The following is a 26,328-nucleotide window of genomic DNA, read 5'->3' as shown; positions in this document are numbered from 1 at the left end:
CTGCCCACTGGAATGACAGCTCCGGGAGAGAAGGTCTTTCGTGTCTTAGTCACTGCTGAATCTCTGGCATCTAGAACAGTATTAGGCGTATAGTAAGTGCTTCTAAGTATTTGCTGAATGAACAAATGAATAAAAACCAGATGCCTGGGACAGACTAATCGACATAAGACTCCAAACCTCGCTATTGTGCCTCATCCCACTCCCTCTGCCCTCTCTCTTGCAGGCCAGATGGGTCCTGAAATGAGCTCCCCGGGAAGATTTCTCTCGTCCCAGTCACCTCAACCCCCTGGACAACATGCGCTTACCCCCAGCTCTCCTCCCCCAGAGGGGCTATGCATTTGTCTCTCTGTTCTGGGTCACTGTTTGGTGTTGGTCCTCTCCACCTGTCCCTGTCACAAGGTCCTCTCAGGGGCTGAGCGCCCAGAGTCTCATGCACATGGGTCCATCAGAAAAGCTCCTTCAAGATGCTGAAATGCTGCCTCTTTCCCCGCGAGCCCTCCCGTGGCCGGGGGAGCAGGCATCACCCTTCTCACCAAGCCGGCTCCTTGCAGTCCTTGCTTTCTTCCACAATCGCATCCAGCGCATTCAGGACAGCTTCCAGGTTTCCCTCCGCTTTGATTTCAGAGATTTCCTCCTGAAGAGAAAAGAGGAAAGAGCTATAGTAATACCAGACAATTCCATATGCTGAACTACTAATGGCACTTAGTAAAATTTTAGCTAATTTAAGTTCTGTCTTTATACAAACGTTCCAACTTTTCTACATGTGACTTTTATAATTAAGAAAATAAAGTAAAAATAGAATACATTTAAAAAGAGCCTGCAGCAAGCCTCTCCTCCTGCACATCATCTCTGAAGGCTGCATCCCTGTGGTTGTCCCCACAGCTGAGCACCCTTTGCGGACAGTACACACATTCAGATGCTTAACGAAGCCCATCCTGGAGCGTGACAGCATGGAAGTTAAACTCCCGAGAGGGATCACAGTTACTTAAAGACAGGAATGGAATCCTGTCCTTTTCTGTATCCCCTCCGGTATGCAGTTCCAATGAATTCAACAATTTGCTAAGTGCCTCCTCTGTGCCAGGCTTTGCACCAGGTGCTGGAGGAACACAGAGGAGTAGACCCAGGCGTGCCCTCGCTGAGCTCACAAGGTCAGGTGGGACAACAACTATAAACTCCATTACAACACAGGGCAAAGAGAGAAGGGGCATTCAAGACACCCCTGTCATTTGGAGGGAGCAGAGGACAGTTTTGGGGACTGAGGGTAGAGAGGGGCTGAGGGCAGGGTCCCTGCCTTCAGGGGGCTGACGATCTGGAGGCAGGACCCGAGCCAATAGTACCCGCTGGGCTTCTTGCCACTCACCTGGATAGATGTCTGCAACTGAGTTACAAACTTGTCATAGATGCGCTGTGTCATCTCAGGCTGCAACTGGTAGAAGCACTTGTAACAGTCAGTGAATCTCTGGTAGCTGGGGGGGAAGGAGAGAAGGCAAAGGTTGGGGGGTTCAGAGTCATTGGCTCTTGCCTGGGCAGCCCTGCCCCTTATCACAGGACTCTGAGCCTTGTCTTCTTCATGGCGCTGGTTAAAGGCAGTGGATGCAAAGTGTCTCATCTGCAGCTCCAGTCTCTGAGGATGGCTCAGCCCCACCAGTCTCCCCACTTCCTCTCAGCAGAGCCCCAGTTGAGTTCAGGTGTCTCCCTCTGAAGGGTGGGTCACAATGAGGCCAGCCGTGGTTCTTAAACTTGACCTTACCAAGCACCAAATCACCAGGAGAGCTTGTTAAAACTCAGATCGCTGGGCCCCACCCCCTCAGTTTTGAACAAGCTCCAAGGTGATGCTGGTGCTGCTGGTCTGGGCACTCCACTTTGAGAATCTCTGGTCATTCTAGTCCCCTTGCAGGGCTGCGTTAGGACAGGACATGTGGTCTCTGGGAGAGGTTTCCTTACTCCTAAAAAGAGCCACACAGGAAGGAACTGATGTCTGTTGGGAATGACTATATCCAGGTGATGCCTCTAGCTCCCGGCAACCATGGAGGGCCTGGTCTGAGAGCAGAGTTTCTACCCTAAGGAGGCAGAGCAGAAAGAGGGAAAGAACTCGGGTCTCTGAGAACATCGTCAAGCTGCTGAAAACACCCACCTGGAGCAACCCTACCTTGGGGCTTCTTGTTAGTGAGCTAATGGATTTCTCTTATTGTTCACGCCATTTAAAATCAGGTCTCTGTCACTTGGCAGCAGATACACCCCTTGTAGCTGGAAAGGTCAAAGGGTACCCAGTACACTCCCAACGGCTTGTTCTTCTTGGAAAAAGAAACTCAAATAAGGTAAATGGCTGTCTCCTCTCCCTCCTCGTTTTTGTGCGTGTCTCTCAGCCTGCTCTCTCAGGCCCTTCCCCTCCACAAGTGTTCACTGAGCACCTGCTATGTGCTGGGTGCTCCGGGTCAGTGAGACTGGCACAGCCCTCCTAGAGCTTCCAGTAGAGGAAGAGATGGCAGCAAACACAGAAACTCACATGTGAATGTGGAGAAGATTACTTGTGGAGAGTGCCTGGAAGGAAAAGGACCGGGGTCATGGGGCTGAGAGGGTGTACCATGGGGATCACCTCTAAGTGCGGAAGTGGTCGGTGAAGCCCTCTCTGATGAAGCAACGTTCAAGGGACCTGCAAAAAGTGTCTGAGGAGGAGTCCTGGAACACAAAAAACCCACCCTGATGCTTCGCTATGGGCCCAGATACCCCTCAGCCATGTGGGCCAGGCTGCTGGGCTCTGGACAAACAGGGGGTTAGGTACCTGGAACCCCATGCATAGCCCCCACCACACCCAGGGAGTCACTACTGGGTCCTCCCTTTCTCATGGCTCTTTGGGCCTCCTGGCCCAATTCCTACCCCCAAAACAATGTCTTCTGAAACAGGTGCAGTGTGAGAGCAGTGGTGTGCTGAGGCCAGCTCACAGTGACTTGCAAGAGATAACCGTTAAATTTCCAGGAAATCTGTGAGCCAGTTGTTAAACACAGCCATTACTGAAAATTAAATTATACAAAGTTACAATAAATTATATTAAAAACAAAGGTACCGGGACTTCCCTGGTGGGGCAGTGGTTAAGAATCCGCCTGCCAATGCAGGGGACATGGGTTCGAGCCCTGGTCCAGGAATATCCCACGTGCCGCGGAGCAACTAAGCCCGTGAGCCACAACTACTGAGCCTGCGCTCTAGAGCCTGCGAGCCACAACTACTGAGCCCACGTGCCACAACTACTGAAGCCTGCGCACCTAGAGCCTGTGCTCCGCAACAAGAGAAGCCACCACAATGAGAAGCCCGCGCACTGCAACAGAGAGTAGCCCCCGCTCGCCGCAACTAGAGAAAGCCCGCACGCAGCAACGAAGACCCAACGCAGCCAAAAATAAATAAATAAAATAAATAAATTTATTTTTAAAAAAAAGATAATAACTGCTCAAAACATATGACTTCCTAATCATTCTACACATTTTACTCTGCTCTGGAAGCTGTTTCCATCTATGGTCTCGATCTGTGGAAACAGGTGTGCTGCCGCCCATCTCTTCTCTACTGTGTGTAGTGATGCTACGCTGGTAAGCTTAGGAGTATTTACACCTCAGAAACTGGCAAACACTGCAAGCCAGGGCTTTATTTCAGGAGAGCTGGCTGTACGCACCTACCAGCACACCTCTGGGTAAGGGTGACAGTCTCCCATCCTTCTGAGGGTACACATTCGATATCAGTACCCCTTGGAGGCTAAACCTAGGTACCAAAAGGACAATACAAAGATGACAGGCATCATTTCAACCCGCAGCAGAGCCCCAGACATCTTGTTTTGCCGCTGGCCCCACGAGCCACGCAGTCTGTGGCTACATGGAGGATGTGGAGGGATACATGACGCCTGACAAAGCACAGCTGCAATTGAAACCGGGTAATTGTGGCTTGAAATGGGTTTGGCTCAAACACGGGAGATCCTGTTCCTCCTCCCAGCCCACTCGCCGGGCGCATCTGAGCTGGGTGCATCTCCACCCAGTTCAGGCGGCTGGCAGCAGACAGGGCCCAGGGCAGGGGTGAGGATAATTCTGCCCACCGGTGCTGCCCGTCAACCCTTCTGGTGTCCCCTTTGGGGTCTGAGACTTCAGTGAAAGTGAAGGACCCAGAAACATGCACACTGTTACAAACACACAAGATGGGAAACATATGCTCCAAGGACATGGAGGGAGAACAGCCAGGTTGGAGGCCAGGAGGAAAGTGATTTCTTTTCTTTTCTTTTTTTATTGGAGTATAATTGCTTTACAATGTTGTGTTAGTTTCTGCTGTACAGTGAAGTGAATCAGCTATATGTATACATTTATCCCCTCCCTCTTGGACCTCCCTCCCCCCCATCCCACCCATCTAGGTCATCACAGAGCACTGAGTTGAGCTCCCTGTGCTATACAGCGGGTTCCCACTAGCTGTCTATTTTACACATGGTAGTGTATTTATGTCAAACCTAATCTCCCAATTCATCCTACCCTCCCCTTCCCCCACTGTGTCCACACGTCCGTTCTGTACATCTGCGTTTCTATTCCTGCCCTGCAAATATATTCACCTGTACCATTTTTCTAGATTCCACATATATGCATTAATATACGATACTAGTTTTTCTCTTTCTGACTTACTTCACTCTATATGACAGACTCTACGTCCATCCACATCTCTACAAATGACCCAATTTCATTTCTTTTTACGGCTGAGTAATATTCCACTGTATATATTTACCATATCTTCTTTATCCATTCATCTATCGATGGACATTTAGGTTTTTCTTTTCTTCTAGTTTCATTGAGACATAATTGACATACAGCACCCTGTAAGTTTAAGGTATACAGCATAATGATTTGACTTACATATATTGTTAAATGATTACCACAATAAGTTTAGTTAATACCCATCATCTCAAATAGAAACAAAAAAAAAGAAAGAAAAGAAAAAAAAAGGATTTTCCTTGTTATGAGAATTCGTAGGATCTGCTTTCTTAACAGCTTTCACATATACCATACAGCAGTGTTAACTGTAGTCATCAAGTTGTACGTTACATCCCTAGTACTTATTTATCTTATAACTGGAAGTTTGTATCTTTTGATCACCTTCATGCAATTCCCTCTCTCCCCAGCACCCAGGGATTCCTTTCTTGAGAGACAATGCAGACTTGGGAATGCTGTGAATGCCCTTGTGAATTTCCTGAAAACATACATTCACAGAGAAACAGGAAAAGTGATGCATTTTAGAAAACATTCATTGCCACCCCATCCAAATGTCAACTTTTATCTTCTCATGTAAACTATATTATCTTTGTGGATAGAGATGCCATCTGCAATGGCGCTGGGATTTCCAGGGTACCCAGAACAGTATTAGATACATAGCACACTCAAGACATGCTGTAGACCAGGCGACTGGGGCTGAGCTGAGACCTGGGCTGCGTGGCCTCAGGCTTGGTCCATTCCCAGCCACCTCCCCTACCCTGGACCCCAGGGTACCAGGGCCTGGGCTACTTGGACAGAGCAGTCCTCTTCACAGAGCATCCCCAATGGCCTCTCTGCCAAGCCCCCCTTTGCCCTCTGCTGGAACGGTCTCCTGGCCTCGGCCTTCCAAGGGTACACAAGGGGCCATCCAGCTTTGTGCTGGGTAAGTGTACGGCTCTAAAGACTGCCTGTCCTTTTGCCTAGGTTCAAATCCTACCTCTACCCCTCATCAGCTGAGTGATCCTGGACAACTTCTTTACCTTTATAAGCATCAGTTTCCTCCTTTGTCAAATGGAGATAATAACTATCCATAAGTCACAAAATTACTGTGAGGATTAAATGAGGTTACATATATAAATACTTAGTACAGTGCAGAGCACACCCGGAAATGCTCCATGTTAGCTACAATTATTATTACTATTCTCAAAGGAACAGTCCTCACCACCCCCTGAGAAGTGTAGAACACAGTCAGTAACTTGGCTTCCCAAGGTTGAGAAGTCTGCAGAAGGCAGGGGCTTAGTAAATGCATCTTGGTTGCAACTGCATGTGCAGGAAGAACCCATTGGCCCCCACTACAAAGAAAAGGCTACACTGTGGTCCCACAAAAAGGGCCACATTTGTCATCAATGAAAGTAACTTTTAAAAGCTGCATTTACTGTTTCAAAACAGAGATGACTACATTAACTGATTTTAACCTATTTTTTTCTCTTAAATACTTCTTGTGCAATATCTGAGATACCATCACTGTTTCTGAACTCACTGATAAAGCATGTCTTTTACTGCACTAAAAACTCACTGTAAACTGAGTTATCACACAAGTTTAACTTAAAGTACTTAAGGCCAGAATCAAACTCTGGTGGCTAGTCAATCTGTCAGTTTATATATGCAGATAAATTGTGTAGGAATGGAAAGACAGAGGCACAGACAAGTAAACACCTGTACGAGTGCTAAGGAAGCCCTGGCTTGCCTTCCTTCTCCATGGTAATCGGCTTGCTGCCTGACTGAACGCCTGTTCCACAGACTGTCCGCCAGAGGGCGGGTGAGAACTGGCGTTTCCGACCAGTAAAGGAGTGGAGGCCAAAGACAGACCAAGACGGATAGAAGCTGGGGATAGAAGCTGGGGAGCGCAGTGACAGAAATTCATGCTCTCCACCCTCCAACCACCACCTGTACAGCTGCCCTGTTTCATTAAGAAATGTTCTCGGACTTCCCTGGTGGAGCAGGGGTTAAGAATCCTCCTGCCAATGCAGGGGACACGGGTTCGAGCCCTGGTCGGGGAAGATCCCATATGCTGCGGAGCAACTAAGCCTGTGCGCCACAACTACTGAGCCTGCACTCTAGAGCCTGCGAGCCACAACTACTGAAGCCCGCACACCCTAGAGTCTGTGCTCTGCAACAAGAGAAGCCACTGCAATGAGAAGCCCACGCATCGCAACGAAGAGTAGCCCTTGCTCGCTGCAACTAGAGAGAGCCCATGCACAGCAACAAAGACCTAACACAGCCAAAAGTAAATAAATAAATAAATAAATTTATTTTAAAAAAAGAAAGCAGAGAAAAGGAAAGGGAGGGGAGGGGAGGGGAGGGGAGGGGAGGGGTTTCTCTGTTTGGTCTTTCCCCATTCCCCCTTTCTCGGCCCCAGGACTGAGAAAGCAAGAGGGGGAAAAGAAAACAGAAGTGTTCCTTGGCTTCCCTGGTGGCGCGGTGGTTGAGAATCTGCCTGCTAATGCAGGGGACACGGGTTCGAGCCCTGGTCTGGGGGGATCCCACATGCCGTGGAGCAACTAGGCCCATGAGCCACAACTACTGAGCTTGCGCATCTGGAGCCTGTGCTCTGCAACAAGAGAGGCCGCGATAGTGAGAGGCCCACGCACCGCGATGAAGAGTGGCCCCCACTTGCCGCGACTAAAGAAAGCCCTCGCACAGAAACGAAGACCCAACACAGCCAATAATAAATAAATAAATAAATAAATAAATAAATAAATAAAATTTAAAAAAAAAAAAGTGTTCCTTGATGAAAATAAGAGGTCAGTCAACCACATGTAAATCAATTAAGTTAGAACATTCCCTCACACCATACACAAAAATAAACTCAAAATGGCTTAAAGACTTAAAATATAAGACCTGACACCGTAAAACTCCTAGAAGAAAACATAGACAAAACATTCTCTGACGTAAATTGTACCAATGTTTTCTTAGGCCAGCCTCCCAAGGCAATAAAAATCAAAGCAAAAATAAACAAATGGGACCTAATCAAACTTACAAGCTTTTGCACAGCAAAGGAAACCATAAACCAAATGAAAAGACAACCTACGAACTGGGAGAAAATATTTGCAAGTGATGCAACCAACAAAGGCTCCCTGGAGGAAGCAACGTCTGAGACCTATGAGAGCAGCAGGAGTCGGTCAGAGGACAGAAGGCCCTGGCAGCGCAGCTGAAGAGTGCACAGGCATGCCTATGTATGAAGATGTAATAACAGGAAATGTGTACTGAGCACTGACTAGAACCAGGCACTGTTCTAAGCACTCTACGTGGAGTAACTCACTTAGTCCTCACGATAACTCTATGAAGTAGGGTCTATTATCACCATGCCCATTTTTCAGATGCGAATGCTGAGGCAGAGAGAAGCTTGTCCAAGGTCACAGAGTTGGGACATGGTGGAACCATCTGCTCTGGATCAAGTGCCTTGGCCTCCAAGACACACAGTCTGCAGGCTGGTAGGCCAGACACATAGAGTCTAGACCGTATCATGATGGGAAGAGCTAGAAAAGGGTTTTAAGCAGGGGTGGGACAAGATCATATTTGTATGTTAGAAGCTCCCTCCGGCTGCTGTGCGAGGGTAGACTCAGGAGGCACAGCTGAGGTAACTGCCAACTTGAGCAAGGCAGACGCAGTGGGGATAGAGCGAGGTAGATGGTCTGGAAACACACAAAGAAGAGAGGATCAGCATGATGGGGCTGAAGCCACACACCACAGTCTGGTGAGTCATACCAACACTTCAGAAACTAATCACTGCCAGTAGCACGCATCATCTGCACATTCAAAGAGGGTGAGATATTTCTGAAACACTTATTTTATCGGAACATTTTATATATCAAACCACTCTTTTTCCTGTGAAAAACTGTTTCCTATGAACACCAACAGTCTCTGCCACTAGTTTAAAACTCTACCAGTTCATGTACAAATGCAATCAGCTCTCCTTCCTTGGTCGTTGTCAGACATAGGCTTTAAGTCAGTTACACAAATCACACTCTGCAGCACATCTCAGGCTGTAAGACTGGACCAGGACAGGCACTGGACCAGTCTGGCATCTAAGAACTTAGGAACTGTCAATCACCTCTCACTCCCTTCAGTCCTCCCGGCACTGACAACACATGTGGCACAGCTGCCAGGTGCCATGGGTACCCCAAACAGTGCTAACTTCAACCGGGACCCCACCAACACCAACTCTAACCAACTGCCTCTCTTGGCGGGTCCTGATTTATAACAAAACATAGAAAGCCTCATCTGCTTGCTTTAAGAGAAGAGCTGTTTCTCAGAAGGTCCAGGAGGCTGTAAGCACAGAAAAGAATCCTTCATTTTCAGAGGACAAGGGAGAGGTCGCAAGTGGTAAGTTCCAACATGGCCACGTTTCTATGTTCTGAAGCCTGAGAAAGGACAGATTCAGGCGTCTTTGCGTCAGCCGATCCAATGAAAGGAAGACACCCTAACTGAAGACAGGGTTGTGGGTCTGTGAGATCTGATAGCCCAGAGAGGCCAATAATCTTCCAGTCACTCTGGAGTGCATCATATAATTTGCCCCCCTCGTTAAGCTAACATGAATGTGAAAAATATGCTGAGTTGTAGGGAAAACCAACCTGCAGTTTAAAATATCCGTTTGGATAAATGACATGTGAATAAACTAGCTTTTACTATGTAAAGATTCCTGTCCTCGGTATAAATACTTGGTCTTTGGGATTGAGGACTTCTAATGACTTGGGAGAGGGTCAAGTATTTGGATACATTTTAAAAGTCTGTTTTCATACATGACATTTTACTGAGCCCTTTCTATGTGGAAACCAGCCATAAGTTCCTACCTAACCAAACGAGGGGAAGGCCGTTCTAGCGAGGAGAAGCAGTAAGTGGAAAGAGCAGGTGGCAAGGGTGGGGGGACAGTGCAGCACTCAATGCAGAAGAGCTTACGTGCGTGTGTGTTTGCGCCTGCACGCAAGTGTGCATATGCTGCATACCCACGGCCCTGACCATGGCTAGAGAGACAGGAGGGGCCAAGGAGTTTATGGCCTTTTACACTAAGCTAAGGAGCTGACATTTGATTCTGGAAGCAACCCTGAGCCAATTAAGCAGGAGAAAGACATGCTCAAATCTGAGCTGTAGACTGGAGGGGGCAGGACTGAAGCTGGAGGGCCATTTTGGAAGCTGGTGCAACAATCCTATGAGAGATAGTGAGGGTCTGAACTAAAGCATTTGCACAAGGATGAAGAGGACACTGAGGAGACAGGCTGGAACCAACAGGGCTTGGTGGCTGACTGGAAGTAAGGGGTCAATGAGGACTCCCAAATCTCTGGCCTAGAGAATGAGTAGATGGTGGTATCTTCAACCAAGTTTGGGACCACAGAGGGAGGAGAAATCCTGTTTTGCTGAACTTAATGGTTCTGAGGGACACCAAATGGAGATTTCTAGCAGTAGACTGTTAGAGATAGAGGTCTGATGCTCAGGAGGAAGATGTGGCTTGGGAACCCTCATTTATTCCAAAACTATTTATTGAATGTCTACGATGTGCCAGGCACCATAATAAGCAATGAGTAGAGAGTGGTGAACAAGACAGATAAGATCCTGTCCTCAACGACCTTACGTTTTATGTGGGGAAGATAGACCACAAACAAACAGGCAGACAGTAGAACTATATACTGTGATAAGTGCTATGAAGGAATAAAATATGGTGCCATGATAAAGAATAACCAGGGGAGAAAGGTGGCTTTAGAGAAGGTCAGGGACGAGATGGAGGAAAACCATTTATGGCAGCGCAAACAACAAGTGCAAATGCCCTGAGGTGGGAAAGCTCTTGACATTCTAGGAAATGAGGAGGTTAGTATGACCAAGTATAGTTAGAGAGGGGAACAAGAAGTAGGCAGGGGCTAGAACATGTGGGGCCTTGGAAGCCATGGTAAGGAGCAATGAACAGTCACAAAGGACTTTCAGCAGCTGCAAGATATCAAATGCGATGTGATCATGAACATGTGTAGGTGAAGTAAGGAAAGGGCAATATTCACACATTTAAGGGACAAGTGGAGAAAGAAGAGCCCAAGAAGGAGCAAGTAGTGAGGTAAAGGGACAGAGAATGGTGTTGCAAGCCAAGAGAGAAATATCAAGGACAGAGAAGTGGTTAACAGTCAAATGCTGCAAGGAAAGCAAGTAGGTTAAAGACGAAAAAATATCCAAAATATTTAGCAACAGAGTTATTAGTGACCTTGAAAGGAAGGTTTTAGGGGAATGGTGGCAAATTGCCCTAAGCTGAGGAAAAAACTGGAGATGGAGAACTAGAACCTGGGAATGCAGAGACCCAAAGCCACAACCTGGGATATAAAGGGAAGGAAATTGATGGGGAGGTCACTAGGAGGATGCAAGATTGGGCATCTCTCAGCCAAATTTGTAAATGTATAAACTCCTGTCTGGTGGTCTCAATTCTCTCTATGAACCAGGTGTTGGGGTCATTTTCACTGAGAGGGTACAGGGAGCAGAGCAGGGGAAGGGCCTGAGGGACATGATGAAGATTTTAAATAGCTACTGTGGAGAAGGGCAAGAGAACTGGCTGGAGACATGAGGATCATGGGCTCACTGAGGGCCCACATGAATTCCAAGAACATGACTTTGTGGAGGCACCATTTTCCACCACGGGTGAGACTCTACAGTGCTGCTCGGAGGCTGAGTGTAGGGGCAGGGGAGTGCAGACAGGATACTGAAGTTCGGTTTGACAGTCGGTGGGCTGGAAGGATGAGGGAGCAAAAGAGCTGTGAAACAGAAGTGTGGCTGCCTTGCATCTCCAACTGAACCTATCCAAACAGACGTCTTGATTTCCGACCCCAGACCCATTTCTCTCCCCCAGCTCTCAGCGGGGAGTGTTTCTTCCCCATCTCAGTAGATGGTAAAACCCTCCACTAAACCACCATCATGAAGAGTCAGCATCCTCTTGGAGTTCCCCTTTCCCTCATCTTCCCCTCCAATCCATTCTTTTTTTTTTAACCTTTTTAAAAAAAATGTATTTATTTATATTTATTTTTGACTGTGTTGGGTCTTCGCTGCGCGTGGGCTTTCTTTAGTTGTGGCGATTGGGGCTACTCTTCCTTGCGGTGCGCAGGCTTCTTTCTCATTGCGGTGGCTTCTCTTGTTGCGGAGCATGGGCTCCAGGGTGCGTGGGCTCAGTAGTTGTGGCTCGTGGTCTCTAGAGCACACGCTCAGCAGTTGTGGCACACAGGCTTAGTTGCTCCGCGGCATGTGGGATCTTCCCAGACCAGGGATCGAACCCATGTCCCCTCCATTGGCAGGCGGATTCTTAACCAGTGCGCCACCGGGAAGTCCCTGTAGTATTTTATTAGATAGTTATTATATTTACGTAACCACATTCTTCAAATATTGGACATTTTTGGTGGTTTTCAACTATTTTCCACTGAACATGGAGCTATGATGAATATTTTTTGTATGTAAACTTTTTTGAAATAATTATAGATTTGTACGAAGCTGCAAAGAAATGTATCCTCCCCGATGTTATTAACATCTTACACAGCTACAGAACAATATCAAAACCAAGAAGCTAAAAAAAAAACCCAAAAACCAAGAAGCTGACATTGGTACAATCCACAGAACTCATTCAGATTTCAACAGTTACACATACATTTGTTTGTGTGTGTTCATCTTCTTTTCTTTTCTTTTTTTTAAATTTATTTTTGGCTGCGTTGGGTCTTTGTTGCTGCGCCCGGGCTTTCTCTAGTTGCAGTGAGCAGGGGCTACTCTTCGTTGCGGGGCGCGGGCTTCTCATTGTGGTGGCTTCTCTTGTTGCGGAGCACGGGCTCTAGGCACATGGGCTTCAGTAGTTGTGGATCGTGGGCTCTAGAGTGCAGGTTCAGTAGTTGTGGCAACGGGCTTAGTTGCTCCGCGGCATGTGGGATCTTCCCGGACCAGGGACCAAACCTGTGTCCCCTGCATTGGCAGGTGGATTCTTATCCACTGCGCCACCAGGGAAGCCCCTGTGTATCTTTATCACATGTGTAACCACCACCTCAGTTAAGATACTAGATGCTTTTTAAATATATTTGTCGGACTTCCCTGGTGGTCCAGTGGTTAAGAATCCGCCTGCCAGTGCTGGGGACACAGGTTTGATCCCTGGTCCAGGAAGATCCCACACGCTGTGGAGCAACTAGGCCCATGCACAACTACTGAGCCTCTGCTCTAGAGCCTGCATGCCACAACTACTGAAGCCCGTGTGCCCTAGAGCCTGTGCTCCACAACAAGAAGCCACCACAATGAGAAGCCTGTGCACCACAACGAAGAGTAGCCCCTGCTCGCCACAATTAGAGAAAGCCCGCACGCAGCAACGAAGACCCAACACAGCCAAAAATAAATAAGTAAATAAATAAATTTAAATAAATAAATAAATTTGTCATGATGTGGGCTGGGGTCTCAAAAAAATCAGAGTCTAGAAGCCTAGAAAGACCTTAAAAGAATCCTACCAACAATCGATCATCTGCACAGCAGTCAGAGTACCTTTTAAAGATCAGTCACTGTATTCAGAGCATTTCAAATAAACAGATTTTTAAGCCAGTGGAGAGCCATCTCCCACACACGCAAAAAAAAAAAAAAAAGATCAGTCACGACTTAAAAAACATCAATGGCTTTCCATTTCTCTTAGAATAATAAACTCCCTTACGTCTAGTAAAAATAATAACCTCTCTATATAATGCAACAAAGATAGACTATGGGGAAAAACAGATATAAACAATTGTGATGGGAGATTTTAAAAAAATGAATGGCTCAATCAAGAAGATTTTTTAAATGAGCATATAAAAAAAAATATATATATATATATATATATATTTTGGCCACGCCTCGTGGCATGCGGGATCTTAGTTCCCGGACCAGGGATCAAACCCGTGCCCCCTGCAGTGGAAGCATGGAGTCCTAACCACTGGACTGCCAGGGAATTCCTAAAATATTTTAATAATAAAATTTAAAAGCTCAAACTAATAAATAAGTATAGAATTCTACACCCAAGAAACAGAAACTGCACTCTTTTCAAGCGTACATGGAACACTGACAAAAACTGCCCATAGACTTGGCCATATAGAGCCAGTGTCAAAAATTCCCAAACAATAAGCATCACACAAACTGTGTTATTTCACCATAATGCTATAAAATTAGAAATTGCAACAAAAGGAAAACTTTTTAAAAATTACATGTCTGGAAACCTAATGACATACTACTAAATAATCATTGGGTTAAAGAGGAAATGGTAAGGAAAATTACAAAGTACATAAAATTAAATGACGATGCCCATATGTAAAAAAATGAAATTGGACCTCTTTCTCATATCATACAAAAACTAACTCAAAATGGATCAAAGACCTAAATGTAAGAGCTAAAACTATATAGAAGGGGCTTCCCTGGTGGCGCAGTGGTTGAGAGTCTGCCTGCCAATGCAGGAGACGCGGGTTCGCGCCCTGGTCTGGGAGGATCCCATATGCTGCGGAGCAGCTGGGCCCGTGAGCCACAACTGCTGAGCCTGCGCGTCTGGAGCCTGTGCCCCTCAACAAGAGGGGCCACGACAGTGAGGGGCCCGCGCACCGTGATGAAGAGTGGCCCCGCTTGCCGCAACTGGAGAAAGCCCTCGCACAGAAACGAAGACCCAACAGAGCCAAAAATAAATAAATAAATAAAATGCTGGCTTAACTCCTAGAGAGTTTCATTATAAAAAAAAAAAAAAAAAAGAACTCTCTCCATAAAAAGTCAGACAAAAAAACCCAGAAAAACTGATCATGAATTCTAGGAGTTCTGGGGCTGAATAACCTAGTCGTTTAAAACCAAAAAAAAAAAAACTATATAGAAGAAAATATAGGTGTAAATCTTCGTGACCTCGCATTACACAATGTTTTCTTAAATATGACACTAAAAGCCCAAGCAACCAAAGAAAAAACTCTTCTCAAATTTTAACCTAAATAAATAAAATTAATAAATAAGTAATCTAAATTGGACTTCTCAAAATTAGAATTCTTACAAGTTAACAATAAAACGACAAATAACCCAATTAGAAAATGAGCAATGAGGGACTTTCCTGGTGGTGCAGTGGTTAAGACTCCACACTCCCAATGCAGGGGGCCTGGGTTCGATCCCTGGTCAGGGAACTAGATCCCACATGCATGCCGCAACTAAGAGTTCGCATGCCACAACTAAGGAGCCCGTCTGTCGCAACTAAGGAGCTGGCAAGCTGCAACTAAGGAGCCTGCCTGCCACAACTAAGCAGCCCACGTGCCGCAACTAAGAAGCCAGTGAGCCACAACTAAGGAGCCCTCGAGTCACAACTAAGGAGCCTGCCTGCTGCAACTAAGGAGCCCACCTGCTGCAAGAGCTGGCACAAATAAATAAAAATAAATAAATTTTTTTAAAAATGAGCAATGAATTTGAATAGACATTTCTCCAAAGACGATATACAAATGGTCAATAAGCACATGAAATATGCTCAGCATCATTAATCATTAGGAAAAGGCAAATCCAAGACGCTATGAGATACCAATTTACACCCATTAGGATGACTATTGGCCATAATTAAAAAGACAGACCTAACAAGTATTGGTGAGGATGTGGAGAAATCAGAACCCTCATGAACTGCTGGTGTAAATGTAAATTGGCACTTGCTTTGGACAATAATTTGGCAATTCCTGAAAAAGTTAAACATAGAATTACTATACACTCCAGCATTTTCACTTCTATGTATGTCCCCAAGAGAACTGAAAACACCTGTTCACAGATGTTCATAACAGCATTACTCATAACAGACAATAAAAAGTAAAAACAACTCCAAATGTCTATCAACTGATGAATGGATAAATGAAATATGGTATATCCATACAATGGAATTATTACTCAGTCATAAAAAGGAGTGAAGTACTCATATATACTATAACACGGATGAACCCTGAAATCATTAAGCTAAGTGTAAGAAGCCAGACACATAAGACCACATGTTATATGGTTCCATTTATATAAAATGCCCAGAAAAAGCAAATCCATACAGACAGAAAGTAGATAATGGTTACCAGGAGCTGTGAGATTGGGATGAGAAATGGGAAGTGACTGCTAATGAATACTGTACAATGTTTCTGGAGTGAAAAGAATGTTCTGGAATTAGATAATGGTGATGGTTCCACAACTTTTTGAATATACTAATTTCACTCATTAAAAGGTGAATTTTATGGTATATGAATTAAATCTCAATTTAAAAACATAAATGACGGGCTTCCCTGGTGGCGCAGTGGTTAGGAATCCGCCTGCCAATGCAGGGGACACGGGTTCGTGCCCCGGTCCGGGAAGATCCCACATGCCGCGGAGCGGCTAGGCCCGTGAGCCACAACTACTGAGCTGGCGCGTCTGGAGCCTGTGCTCCACAACGGGAGAGGCCGTGACAGTGAGAGGCCCGTGCACCGCGATGAAGAGTGGTCCCCGCTTGCCGCAACTAGAGAAAGCCCTCGCACAGAAACGAAGACCCAACACAGCCAAAAATAAATAAATAAATTTATAAAAAAAAAAAAAAAAACATAAATGACTATGAAAATATTAGATATAAGAATTTGTAGAAACCAGCAAAAGCAGTAATTATATGAAAATTTATGGTTTTAAACACATTTTTCAGAAAACAAAAACGACTGAAAAAGAAGAGTTAAATGTTCAACTCAAGAATTTTGGAGCTGTTCCCTGGTGTCCTAGTGGTTAGGATTCCAGGCTTTCACTGCCGTGGCCTGGGTTCAATCCCTGGTCTGAGAACTGAGATCCTGCAACCTGCATGGCACCGCCAAGAAAAAAAAAAAGAAGAAAGAAAGAAACAAAGAAAGAAAGAAAGAATTTGTGAAGAGACTAATAAAATAAATCTAAATAAATTTTGAAAAATAAGGATAGATACAAAGACAAAGAGACCAACAGTAACCTCAAAACACAGAAATTAAAAAAAAAAAAAGGCAGATTCTTTAAAAAGATTAATAAGATAGAACTCTAGCTACATAAAGTCCAAAATAAACAGCATATAATGGAAAAAAGGGAAATAATGAAAATTAAATTAATAATTTAAAACAGTTCAAACAGTTACAAGTTAGTAAAATATAACAGGTGAAAGAGACAAATTACTGGGGGGGAACCTGTAAAATGGCAAATCTGTCACAAGAAGAAATAACATCTAAACAGAATTGTAGCCATTAAAGAAACAGAAACACCAAAAATCTGCAACAAACACTATGGGGACACTTTGAGGACAAAACAAAGGTGCCTACTGCATCATTGCTCTTTAAATTAACATAATACTGGCAGTCCTCGACAACCCCAGAAAGTTGTAGGCGTAAATGAGTTCTTCCAAACTTTTGAGGACTAGATAATCCTGATTTTATATAATTCGTTCCTGAAGAGGGATATATGTGGCTAATATATCTTTGGTTCTATAAGCTGATAAGGACAGTGAAAGAAAAAGAAACTATAGGCCCATTTCACTTATAGCACACAAAAACTGATCTAACTAAATCCAACTGTATTTTTTAAATGCATCATAATTAAGTAGATTTATTCCAAGAATGCAAAGATAGTTTAACTTCCATAAAATCTACCAATGTAGATCATCAACGTTAATGAACTAAAGAAAAATTATACGATCTTCTTAACTGGGGAAGAAAACATTTGATAAGTTCAACACCAAATCATGATCTTTTTAATAATTCTCAGAAAACTAGAATGAGACAGGGACTTCCTTAATTTCCCAAAAATACATACCAAAAATTGCAGCTGAATGTTTTGAGGATCCAGAAAAATTCATTCTAAAGTTTACAAGGAAAAAATCAAGGTTCTCAAATAGCTGGGTCAATTTTAAAGCGAAGAGAGAAGAGGGACTTGCTGTACCAGACTTAAGGTTTCCTACAAAGGTTTGGTATTAAGAACCCATATGCACTGGCACAAAGACAGGTGAATGGATCTGGGGCAGAAGAGAGACCCAGGGACACAATAGGCGGAGGGACCTGCCATACGATAAAAGGGGCTCCCTAAAGCAATGGGGACGAACGAACTGTTTAGTTGACAATGACTGGGAAAACAAAAAAAATAAGACTGACTGAGACTACCACTTTACACCTGAATCCAGACAGATCACAGATTTAGAGGAGAGAGTAAAACGATAAAATAGCCAATAGGAGAAAACACTGGAGATTATCTTTGTGACCTGGGCGTTGGTATAGCCTCTGTAAACAAGACCTCAAAAGCACAAGCCATAAAATGAAAAACATGAATTACATGAAAATTAAGGGTTTTAAAATACAAATTGATTAGGCAATACTGAGCAATTTATTATGACTGTTTGAAGGATGCGGAGTTAGTGCAAAGTTTGAGAACAGTCATGAGTATCCATACTGCTTGGGAGAAGGTCCCCTGGGATGACTACATTTCTTTTTCCGCTTCATCTTCCTGGGGTAAAGTGTAAGCCACTAAAATCTGTGTAACTTTTTATTTAATTAAGGATTTCTGTTACTCAAAGGACATCATAGACAAAGTTAACATCTAATAGAGACAGCTATTTCCTCTTCAGTCTGAAACAGACAAAGGATTGATATCTAGACTATACCGGGAACTCCAGCAAATCATCAAGATAAAAAACCCAATTAAAAAAAAAATAGGTCCAAAAAAAAAAAGAACTACAGAAAATAAGTAGGCAGTTCACAGAAAAGGAAGCCAAATGACTAATGAGGTATATAAGGAATTGCCCACACCTATGAGGAATTAGAAATGTGCAAATTAAAATAATAATGAAATACCCCTTTCACACTTTCAGAATAGCAAATATTAGAACGGTAGATACCCAGTGATGGTGAGGACACAGGAGAAAGGAACAGCTTTTCTGGAAAGCAATCTGACAAAACATAGGTAGATATAAACCCTTGGATCCCGTGATTCCAATCCATTATATACCTCAGAGAAATTCTAGCACTAGTCTGTGAGGGGATGTACCCTGGCATAATTTGTGGAGGAGGGAGCTGGAAGCAACCAGGTGCCATGATAGGGAATGGGTAAGTGCTGGATGCATATCATGAAATGACAAGCAGCACTGAGAGCTCTGAACCATATGCATTTATAGTATATGGTTAGATCTTTAAAAATAAAATCTATTAAGTGAAAAAAGACATATACAGCACAACTGTCATTCATATAAATTTAAAACATACACTGACAGGGTACTTCCCTGGTGGCGCAGTGGTTAAGAATCCACCTGCCAACGCAGGGGACATGGGTTAGAGCCCCGGTCCGGGAAGATCCCACATGCTGCAGAGCAACTAAGCCCATGCGCCAGAACTACTGAGCCTGCACTCTAGAGCCCATGGGCCACAACTACTGAAGCCCGTGCACCTAGAGCCCGTGCTCCGCAACAATGAGAAGCCCACGCACCACAAGGAAGAGTAGCCCCCCGCTCACCTCAACTACAGAAAGCCCTCACGCAGCAACGAAGACCCAACGCAGCCAAAAATAAATAAATTAATTTAAAAAAAAAAAACAGACAAAACAACACACTTTACAAGGATGCAAACTTATTCAAATGTCACCTCCCTGCACTCACAATAACCCAGACCCCTTCCCCATTGCTCTCTGTTTCTTCACGCTGATTTATTTTTCTTTATGGCACAAGAAAGTCTATTCCACGAGAGCAGGGACCTTCCTATCTTGATCACTGCTGTATCTCCAGCTCCTAGAACCGAGCCTGAGACACTGGAGATGTCCAAAAAACATTTGTACATGAATACATGAATAAATGGATGACATATAGCCAACAGAAAGCAGGGCCTGTGGGGAGGAGAGAGGAGGGTAAGAATGAGTAAGGGAAAGCCAATCAATCAATCAATGGAGAGATCTTGCCTGGACATAAAATGATGGTGTGTCATGAATGGTCCATAAAAATGATTACAAATTATTTTATCAAATTTATTACTATGGAAACTAGGCCCTGCTTGATAAGGCTGTCACCTGCCTGTGTGGCCTCCTCTGATTTTACTCTCACTCTGCCAGTTCCTAGAACGCCCTGACCATTTCAGGACCTTTGCACAAGCTGTCCTTCCTTCCTATAAGCTTTTTCTCTAGTTCTTTGAAAAGCTGGTTCCCTCTTATTCTTTGTTTCATATCAATGTCACTTCCTCAGAGTGGAATCACCTAACTATCCTATCTAGTGTTTTCCTTTCCCTCAAGTTGTTTGTTCATTACCTTATCAAACTCTGTGATTATTTTGTTTACTTCATGTCTCTACCCACCGAATGTAAGACAGGGGCCTTGTCTGCTTTATCATATCCCCAGCACCTGACACAGTGCCTGGAACAGAATAGTCATTCAAATATTTGCTGAGTGAATCAGTGAGTGAAGAGATGTATCATAAGGTTTTTGTAGGAAAGGTAAAGTTCTAAAGCCAGGAGGGAAGGAAATAGGGAGCAGATGAGAGTCTTGATGATGTCAAAGAACAGGGGTAGTGGGGACATAGAGGGTGGATGGAAAACAGGCTGTGGTCAAACCCCTTAAAGTTCTGATAACAGTGTTTCAGCATTAATGTTCTGGGGTATGGGACCATGGACAAAACTCTTCCTTTAAAGTGTCCAATACTGTTGTGACAGGCTGGGACCTGGGATGCTTTGCTGCAGTGCTTGCACCTAGGCAAGTGTCTCCTCAAACAACAGAATACAAAGTAACTATAAGGGACTAAAAATAACTACATACATGCACAGTTGGTGCAAATTCTGATCAAGATACAAAAAGACCAAAAAGCCAACTGTCACTTTCGAGGTGTCAGGAGAAAAAGCAGGGTACTGCCCATGATCCCTGCACACAGCATCACTGAAGGGGTGGGCAGACCACCTAAGCCACCTCTCCAGCGGACCAATGGATCCACCCCTACCCTCACCCCATTTAAGGGACCAGCTCACTCCCCCTCAGAAAAATGAGCAAGGACACCTGTAACTTGTTTTCACTCCCTCATGCAGCAGCATGAGTCTCAGTAAAGCCTTGCCTGAATTTCTCCTCTGGACTCTTATCAATTTCTATTGATTAAAGTGTCCAACAATTCAGGTCAACAGCATTGTTAGAATACTGTTCATATAAAGTAGAAATCAAGAGAGGAAGTGTTTCTTTCTATGGTAATACATTTAGTCCTCACAGCCACCCAGTGAAGAAGGTTATTACTATTTCCCTAATAACAGCTATAAGTCTAATGCTTTCTACGTAGCCGGCACTGTTCTAAGAGCCTTCCGAGTATTTACTCATTTAAACCTCAGAAAGACCGACCCTATGAGAAAAGTACTATTGTTCCCATTTTATTTATGAGTAACAGAGGCACAGAGCAGTTAAGTCTCGCTCACTTTAAGTTGGGCCATGACTTGAACCCTAAATCTAACTCCAAAGCCTGTGTCTTTCCTCTCAACCACCTATAATCAAAACTAGGCTTACTGGGGACTTCACTGATGATGCAGTGGTTAAGAATCTGCCTGCCAATGCAGGGGACACCGGTTCAAGCCCTGGTCCGGGAAGATCCCACATGCCACGGAGCAACTAAGCCCCTGCGCCACTACTACTGAGCCTGCGCTCTAGAGCCCGCGAGCCACAACTACTGAGCCTACATGCTGCAACTACTGAAGCCCGTGCGCCTAGAGCCCCTGCTCCACAACATGAGAAGTCACCACAATGAGAAGCCTGCGCACCACAATGAAGAGCAGCCGGGACTCGTGGCAACTAGAGAAAGCCCGCAGGCAGCAACTAAGACCCAACACAGACAAAAATAAATAAAATAAATAAATTTATAAGTGCATCCATTATTTAAAAAAAAAAACAACTAGGCTTACTGGAAGGAGTAGCTACTTGTCCTAAATGTGCTCCACATTATCTGTATTAGTAAACATCACGTGACTTCCGGAGGCTTAGGAATTGAGGGTAGAATAAGACTGCCAATCAATAACCCAGAACCCCAGACCCACGCGACTGGGCTGGTTGCCCTGGCGCCGTCCTGGTCTCGCGGGGTTTAGATTCTGGCGGGACAAACCCTCTTTTTGCCTCTCGCCCACCTCAACCTACTGCGAGATTGGCACTCAGCCTCACTTCCTCCACCTTACCTCCCAGCAGCGACCAACTTCTGGAGGAAAGTGTCCACCATGGTGTCAAAAAGCTTCACCCTCGAGATGGTAGTGCCGGGGCGCGCAGATTCCTGAGACAATTCCTCAGGCCCTTTTTCCTCACAGCCGCTGCCTACGTTGACGCCGCTCGATTCGGCCATGTTGAAATAGAACCGCCAAAGCTAACTGGCCCGGCCGCTCCGCCCACCGAAGCCCCCGATTGGCCGCTCCAGGCATTGCGCGCCTCCGATTGGAAACAGCGAATGTCTATCACCGAGCCGCGGGGAGGGGAAACTGTCGGAGGCGGAGGGTTACACACACATTAATACAAGAACGATACACTTACGATCATACTTTATCGGCAAGCGTGCAAAATAAGCGCAAAGCTCAAGGACTCAATAAAAATGTTTAATTACACTTCGGAGACTTCATACAGTGCAACAGTCAATGTTCGCTGTTAATATTCACGAGTCCACTTTATCAAATGTTAACTGCATCTGCACTTTATTCCCCTGTCCTTAAATACTCCCATCAGGTTTCCCGTCTTGCCCAGTCTCCCGAAAGTTTCTTCCAATTTTGGCTACAGACCAATACATCAAAAATTCCAACTGGTCCAGATCCATGGTCCTGGGAAAATGGAAGCCCACTCTCCCACCCCCACAAAGACATTTTAACCAAACCGAATCCCAGTCCCTAAAATATTAGATGGGAAAGTAGGGGCCAGGGGTCCCTTTTAGTAAATGCCCATCATCCTTTAAAACTGTGTGTGTGACAGAGAGAGAGAGAGAGAGAGGAAACAGGTGAAAGACTGAAATACTGTACAAGAAAATAAAACAGAAGAAAGAGTCTGGAGGAGTCTGGGATGGAAACAACGTAAGACATGAGAAGCAGGAGACTACCTCCTGTCCATGATACTTTACCCACGTTGCAATGGTGGGGAAGGACTGAAGACAAGACTCTAGGGACAGGAAGGTGTGGAGCTGAGAAAACCAACCTCCATAGGTCTCACTAGGATGAGTTTAAAGAGAAAGGAGGGATCCCTGGCTTCTTTTATGTTGGTGGTTCTTAGGGTAAAGGAGTGACTGAGAGGCAGGAAGATTCAGAATGATCTGTGGGCCCAACCCTTTGGATGACCATTTGTGAATAGAAATTGGAGGACTCTTGACAAAGTGCAAGAAGGGACAGACAAAAATAAAAATAAGTGAAAGAGAAAATAACCCTCAAAGATAGAGCCCAAGATGGGCAGTGGTGGTGGTGAAGGTAGAGAATTCAGATTCTGATCTTGCCTGGGGGATAGAATGTGGGGCAGCCATAAGAAATATCAAGGCTTCAGGTAGCTAGCACCTTTCAAATTGGCACCATGGCCTCTCCCAGGGGGTGGGACCAATAAGAAAGTTTGAAGGGTCATCCAAGCCAGATGTCTCAAGTAAAAGTGCAGGGTTTGATATGCCTTCTTCTCATTCCATTTACTGCACCTCTCCTCACCTGCAACACAAGCTTGGTAGAGGAGGTGTGTGTTGTGGGGGAAGGATGAGGCAGGGAAGGAGCACTCATCATCTAGCTCCTGAGAGCTTCAACAGATCATCTCGGCAGTATCAGGCTGGTAAATGCAGTGGTCCTGGTATTGGGTGAGTTCCTGACCCGCCCTTTACCCGCCTCCAAGCATCCCTCCAGAAGGTACCATGACCGGGATGACTCCTCAGATCGGAGAGAAGAAAAACACAAACAGTTCCACATCTCAGGGATTCCCACTGTGAGACAACATCTGTTTCTGTGAGTCCAAGTGATTGGGGTATATATGTGTGTCATGACTGCCTGGGGCTGAGAACCTCCACTGCCCTCTCCTAGGTTTGGCTCAGCTGGTCGAGGGAGATGCGCTAGGGCACACATATCCTCCTGTCACTTTCCAAACCAACTACTCTCTCAACCAGACTTTTCAGGGTAATGTTCCAAGTCCAGTGTGTCCCAGACAGTCTGATCTATTTAGAGCTGTGCCCACCACTGTAGTCATCTGGGCCAGGAGAAAAAAACAGCTTATATATCCTGGGGCTGCTGGGACTGAAGGGACTGGGAGGGATAGATAACTGGGATTGAGGGAAAAGCTACATGATATTTTTCCACCTGTCTGAGGAAGGGGTGGGCTCTGACTGCAGGATTGGTGCTTCAGCAGGACTAAGACAGTAGCCTGGTTCACAGAAAAATACACACACAAAATAAAGTATCAACATTTCTCCCCAACCTAATAACTCTCCAAAGAGAGGATGAGTGCTCTGGAGAACCAGAGGTTTTTGCTGCCCCCACCCCCTGTGCAAAAGTGCCTGGCACCTTGCCCCCAGTGGCAGGGAAAAGCAGAGTAGTCTGGTGGGCAGCTCAGTCCCAAAATAAAAATAAGCAAGCCTAAGAGATGAAGCAGGAAAGGGCTGATGGCAACTGCTTGGAATCTGGGCTGAAAGCCCAAGAGGAAGAACCAGTGGTAGTAAGCAAGTTCTATGTGCAGCTCTTCTCAGGATCTCAGGGACACAGATGGAGGGGGAAGGCAGAGATGGATTGGCAGGGGATGGATGGAGTGGGATTGGCAGGGAGAGTGGATTTCCTTAGGGCAGGACGGTACCTGTACTGAATGAGTGAGCCCAGTTAGGCAAGAAAATTAAAAAATAATGAGAGCAGGGGATCCAGGCGTGGAGCCTCTTCAGCAAGAGCAGTTCAAAGTCTCTGTCCCTGACCCAGGGCCGGACTCGGTATGTGGTGGGGCACCTGAAGAGGGTGCTACCCTCTCCTCTCTGCCCCCGACCCAGAGTAGTGTGGGAAACAGCAGGCTTCTCTCCCCATCACTGGTTACCAGTGTCTTGAGTCCACCAGCTCAGGTCGGAGGCTGAGTTTCTTGAGGCTCTCGTAGCCCACCACAATGACAATGGTTGAGGGCGTGGCTGAGATGATTCTGGCGGAGAGGCCTTTCATGAGGCCCCAAGGCCCCTCTTCTGCCATCAGCTGTCGGAAGGTCAGGATGATGGAGTTCTTGCCCTCAACCTGGAAAAGTCAATGCATTGGAGGACGACGGTCTGCAGTCAAAGCCCCTCTACCCAATCTCCCTCTGCCTTAGGCTAAAGTGGAAAGAATTAGACTTGGGAGTCAGAGGGCTGGACTCTGCTTCTGCGGGACAGTTCAGCACAGTGACTGAGTATGGGCTCTGGTGCCAGACTGCCTGGTATGAATTCTGCTCCGCAATTTACTAACAGCATAATCTCAGGTACTTTACTTAACACTTTGCACCCCAGTTTCCTCAAATATAAAATAGTAATGATAATACCTACCCTGTGTGGTTGTTCTACGAGGTAAACAAAAGAATACTTGTAAATGCTGAGAACAGTGCCTGGCAGACAGTTAAGTATTCAATAATGTTAGTTATAATTAATATCATTAGATAAACTACATAGTGATGAGTCTTTGGACCAGGTGCTTCTCTCTGGTCTCAGGGAGGCTGGATTAAATCACCTCTAAGGGCCTCTGCAGCTCTGTTACGGACCAGGGTTCTTGGCCTTCCGGAAGCAACAGAAATTGACTAGAGGCCAGACAAGAAATTCAGACAAGGCTTTATTGGGGCCCCTGCTGCACGAGAGGGGAGCAAGAACAAACAACAGCTTGCTTTGCTGGCTCACTCCCCAAAGTGGGGGTAAGCTTGTTTCTTATATGGGGTGAGGGTAGGGGTGTGTCCACGAGTCGGGCCAGAGGGGTGGCTTAGGTCTTATATGGGGTGAGGGTAGGGGTGTGTCCAGGAGTCGGGCCAGAGGGGTGGCCGGCCAGAGGGGTGGCTTAGGTATTTTGCCGCCCCTTAGGTGGTGTTGTGTGCAGGGAGCATGCACAGTACCCTGCTTTTGCTCCCCGCACTTCAGAAGTGGCAGTTGGGTTTTTTGGTTTCTTTGTATCTTTTGGGTCCAGAATTTGCCCCAACTGGGCATGCACACAGTTGTTTTTAGTCCCATATAGTTTCTTTGTATTCTGTTGCTCGAGGAGAGGTGTGTCCAGGTGCAAGCGCTGCAGCACTGCAGCAAAGGGGCCCCGGTCCCAGCCTGTCTCAGCTCTCTCTACCAGTGATTTTGATTCTGATCATCTCAATCCCTCTGAAGCCCCATGGCTAGAGTCCTCCCCCTCCAACCCTGTCATCTCCCACACACCCTGTGACCTGTCTTCCCTTTCATACTGGAATCTTTTCTCTCTTTTTTCTTAATAGTCTTGCCCTCTTCTTCCCCCTCCCCACCCCCAAACCTGCCACCAAATTACACTTTTAGAGATTACCCGCTTCATACCTTCAGCCAATGCAGGACAGACACACTCCTTGTTATACTTCCCTCTATTCACAAGGTGGTCCCATCTCTGACTAAGAACGTCTCCCCATTCCTCTCTGCCTCCTTTAGCGCCCTCCTCCACATTCCGTCTTTCCCTTCTTCCTCTGACCACCTGTGCTCCCCTAA

At 45.5% G+C, this 26,328-nt stretch overlaps 1 protein-coding gene across 7 annotated transcripts in view; it reads right to left on the bottom strand.

Moving 5' to 3' along the window:
- LOC118897929 (solute carrier family 25 member 44) overlaps positions 1-26,328 on the bottom strand; it is a 45,376-nt gene that overhangs the window by 3,028 nt on the left and 16,020 nt on the right. For 3 of the 7 annotated variants that reach the window (XM_036857580.1, XM_036857591.1, XM_036857601.1), the window contains 3 exons: positions 24,699-24,886; positions 1,361-1,466; positions 534-634 (listed from right to left, as the gene is read on the bottom strand). In XM_036857580.1, coding sequence (XP_036713475.1) covers positions 534-634; positions 1,361-1,466; positions 24,699-24,886 — 395 coding nt within the window. Of the gene's footprint in view, positions 1-533; positions 635-1,360; positions 1,467-21,859; positions 22,054-23,519; positions 24,887-26,328 lie in introns of those variants that run through there. The other 4 variants (XM_036857643.1, XM_036857633.1, XM_036857611.1 and 1 more) reach the window with 4 other exon arrangements.

The sequence above is a fragment of the Balaenoptera musculus genome, chromosome 1 (assembly GCF_009873245.2).
Source record: "Balaenoptera musculus isolate JJ_BM4_2016_0621 chromosome 1, mBalMus1.pri.v3, whole genome shotgun sequence".
Taxonomy (NCBI): Eukaryota; Metazoa; Chordata; class Mammalia; order Artiodactyla; family Balaenopteridae; genus Balaenoptera; species Balaenoptera musculus.
Note: the sequence above shows the minus strand (reverse complement) of the source record. Positions and strands in the feature narration are given on the sequence as shown.